The 3,795-nt window shown below is 36.8% G+C and overlaps 1 protein-coding gene across 1 annotated transcript; it reads left to right on the top strand.

The window, feature by feature from the left end:
- The first annotated feature begins 633 nt into the window (after positions 1–633).
- LOC102808308 (neuromedin-U receptor 2-like) lies at positions 634–1,734 on the top strand. Its single transcript, XM_006819355.3, has one exon. The coding sequence runs from the start codon at positions 634–636 to the stop codon at positions 1,642–1,644; it is 1,011 nt and encodes a 336-aa protein (XP_006819418.1). The 3' UTR covers positions 1,645–1,734.
- Positions 1,735–3,795: the final 2,061 nt, after the last annotated feature.

Below are 3,795 nucleotides of genomic sequence, written 5' to 3'. Positions count from 1 at the left end.
GTATTTTACACCTTCTGAATACCTAGCATTTTATCCATAAACAAACAGAATGCGATGCGATGACTGGTACGCAATAAATGCCCAGAACAAGGTGCTTACAGGGTTGTGACATTTAGGAATGTACCATTTTAAATCTGGAGGTTCTATGCTGAACGTGGGACGACATGTCGTCTTCCTCATCAGCATTTTGCAAGGAACTAATACATGTAGAAAACAAGATTGCTTTAAAACCTTCCCAAACGTTATATGCACGGGCCTCGCAAAATAAATCTCGGCATAATGCTGTTTTATTTGCAACAAAGAACGAGGGTGAAATAGTACAGAAGGCCATTCACACCTCCATCTATTACTAGCAGCCTGCGTTTCCAATCACTCCTGACCCAGTGCATTCACATTATGACAGTGATTTATTCCACGTTTTCCCTAATAACCCGTCATTAATGACAACACAACAGCTGCTCCTGATTTATGGTTCATTGGTTGTATACCTTGACGTTATTATATCAACGTTGTTGTTTTTTTACATCTTTTTAGAACACCGATAACGGATCGACATGACGTACTGGAATATACATATTCAGATGTGAACTTTATGGTGGCAGCTTATTTGAAGTGAGGCTATTGTATACTATCATGGAGCTAGCTTCACACAATTCCTCTGTGTGGCCGCTGTCTAATACGACGGTAGATTGGACATTCTCATCTGATGAATATGATCTGTTGCGTCAGCAGCTACGTGGACCATTAGCGTGTGTTTGGCTTACAATTTTAGTAACTGGACTGTTCGGCAACTTGGCATTCCTTTACGTGCGGACAACGGTAGCTTACATGAACACTGTGACAAACTGCTACCTCATGAATCTCGGACTAGCCGACATAATGTTTCTCGCTATCACTGTGCCTTTGGAAACGTGCGATTTGTTCTACGAAGTTGCGCCACGGTTCCAGACTCTCTACTGCGTTTTGAGTTCCGGGGTTACCCACCTGTCGAACTACACGTCAATGCTGACACTGGCGCTGATAACCTTGGAAAGATACTTCGCAATATGTAAACCTTACCAAGCCAAAAGGTTGAGCAGTAAATCGCGAGCGCGGCGCGTCATAGCTGTCACATGGGCCGTAGCATTCACGTTTGCCGTGGTATTTACAATCTCGTGTTTTTCAAAAGGGGGTTTGGGCATAAACGCCATAACGTTGATTCTCCAAACCTTGCCGTTTATCGTCTCAATGTCAACCATTACAGTCTTAAATATTCTCATTGTGAGAACTTTGTCCAGACGTAACCATGGGACCATATCGGCACAAGACTCCGATGCCAGAGCAGAAAGGCTGCAAGTCATCAAATTACTGATAGTAACTGAACTACTGTTCTTTTTGTGTGTGTTTCCCTATTATTTGATTGACGTGATTCTCGCTACTCAAGTACTGGCCAATACCTGTATCCAGACAAAGACATGCATGTCAATAACGCAGCTTTACATTGTCATGGTGTCTATGAAATCATTAATGTACATTAACTCCGCCATTGACCCACTTATTTACAACGTCATGAGTTCCCGTTATCGTCTGGCATTTTTAAGCGCCTTTCAGTGTAGACAGCAATCGATATACGAATCAGGAATGCAAGCCTCAACGCAGCTCTGAGAGTATTCCATTCAAGTACATGTAACGAGTGTTTTGTACTTAATATAGCTTTTTTGCATATATGATTTAAGAATATTGAAAATTGAATAATTATAGTTTCATTTATAAACATGGTGTACAAACACATCTTTACGTCATTGTATATGTCACCACGTTATTTACAGCATTTTTGTCTTATCCACTATTATATAGAAAGTACGTTAATATGTATCAATTGCTAGAACAAATCCATTTCATTTTGAAAGCCAGCAAGAACTAGAATTACTGTACGTGATGCACAAAATGAATTCTGCATTAGTATAAATGTAGTACAGACTGATGCATATCTACTTATTTAGAGATGTAAAAATAGGCAATTTAAAAGTGCATATAAATACGATCTTAAATAAAATTAAGTAAACCTTTACATTGCAATTGCAACGCCGTTACTTTGGCGTTTTAAGATTGTTCAAATTAATGTAAAATCGTGTCATTGACTCGATGCCACTGTATCAATATATTACCAACGTCTTTTAATAATAATAATTGATGTCACGCAATGCAAAATAATTGCTTTTGCTTCCTTCTTTACATGTGTTAAATATTAACTAGCATACGAACTGTGCTCTGTACTGTGTATGGTAACAGTATCTAAAGATTTTATAACTTGACATACACTGTCTGATCATTGGTTGAATTTATATATACTGTAAAACATGTCTCTTTCGCGAGCATGTCTTTTTAGCGAATTTAGCGAGAGAACTGACTCGCTAATTCAAGATGTCGCTAATGACTTTATTATAAATTCAAAATGGCCGCCAAACAGCGTCTTTTTTCTCCACACACACTTTGTAAACAACACAAAAAAAACGTACTGACATGATAAATACACTATTGAAAAGTAAATTAACACAACAAAATAAACGTATTCATTGTGGTCATTATTTCAATGAAAATAAATAAATGAAGTTATACTAATATATTATTACGGAAATTAGTACTACTTAGTATTTTGTTTATATCATTGCAAACTAAATCAAATTACACTTGACAGTTTTTGTTTTGTTTTTATGGAGATGATAACTGCGCCTTTATTTTGGCGCGCGACAGAAAATCGACAATCATTTTATGACAACAACATTTCGCTATTACGTCATTTTACCACAATTCGCTAAAATTACATGCCGCTTTTTCAACATGTTTTACAGTAATCTGTAATCGTAACCTTATTCACAATATGTGAACCATGTTTTGTTTTTTAAAATTATAACCTGAATTATAAAGAATATACAATCATTATATCTTGATGCACAACGTTTTGAAAGGCAGATATTTTCACTACAGAGAGTTTCTTTGCAAACATCACCTGGCTCGATAACGGTCTATTAGGCCTAATACTTTTATTGGAAATAAATTAACGTGAAATTCGAAAAGGTTGCATATGCAATCGATAGAATTACAATAGTGGTGAGTCTCTATTCGCATATAGATTGTCACTTATGACTTCAATTTATACCTTGTCGCTCGGTAATTTAAACTGACAAATCAACATAGAGTGTATGCATGCATTAAAACAGTATAATTCATTATAAACCGTTGCACTTGTGTTTGGCGCCAACGTATTTCAACTGAGTACTATTGGTCACGTGTTTCTACACACACAGCTCTAAAAAGCGTCATCCAATATTGAGTGAGAGAATGACCGTCCGCCAAACAACACTTTAGTCAATATGTTATTCTTATTGGAGTATGATCGAACTACCCACTTGTCTTCGATAGAACAATAGAAACATCTGCTTCAGTGTAGTGCAGATATGTTCAGTGACCCCTTTTAACTCTTAAAACATTTTAAAATGACTCAAAAAATCTGACATTGAACCAGTATTTGTCACTCTTGATTATTTGGGAAGAAAATACTAGTTACATTTTTGCGCTAATGTTAGTATACAGGAATGATTGCATTTACGGTTGGTTGTCAAGGAGAGTGTTAAACATTTGAAACCTTTGAAAAAAAACATGTCCTATCGTAGGCGACCGGGCGTGAACGTTTACGTTCACTTTCCATGCCACTATAATACAGCACTACGATACAACTCGTCATATAATGCGTGCATGTTCCAGCTGGATATTAAATACCAATCAGGATCACTGCATGTACCAGATAGGCTCACT

Source organism: Saccoglossus kowalevskii, chromosome 21 (assembly GCF_978046115.1).
Source record: "Saccoglossus kowalevskii chromosome 21, keSacKowa6.1, whole genome shotgun sequence".
Lineage (NCBI taxonomy): Eukaryota > Metazoa > Hemichordata > Enteropneusta > Harrimaniidae > Saccoglossus > Saccoglossus kowalevskii.
The sequence above is the reverse complement of the archived record's forward strand: the minus strand, read 5'-3'. Positions and strand labels throughout refer to the sequence as shown.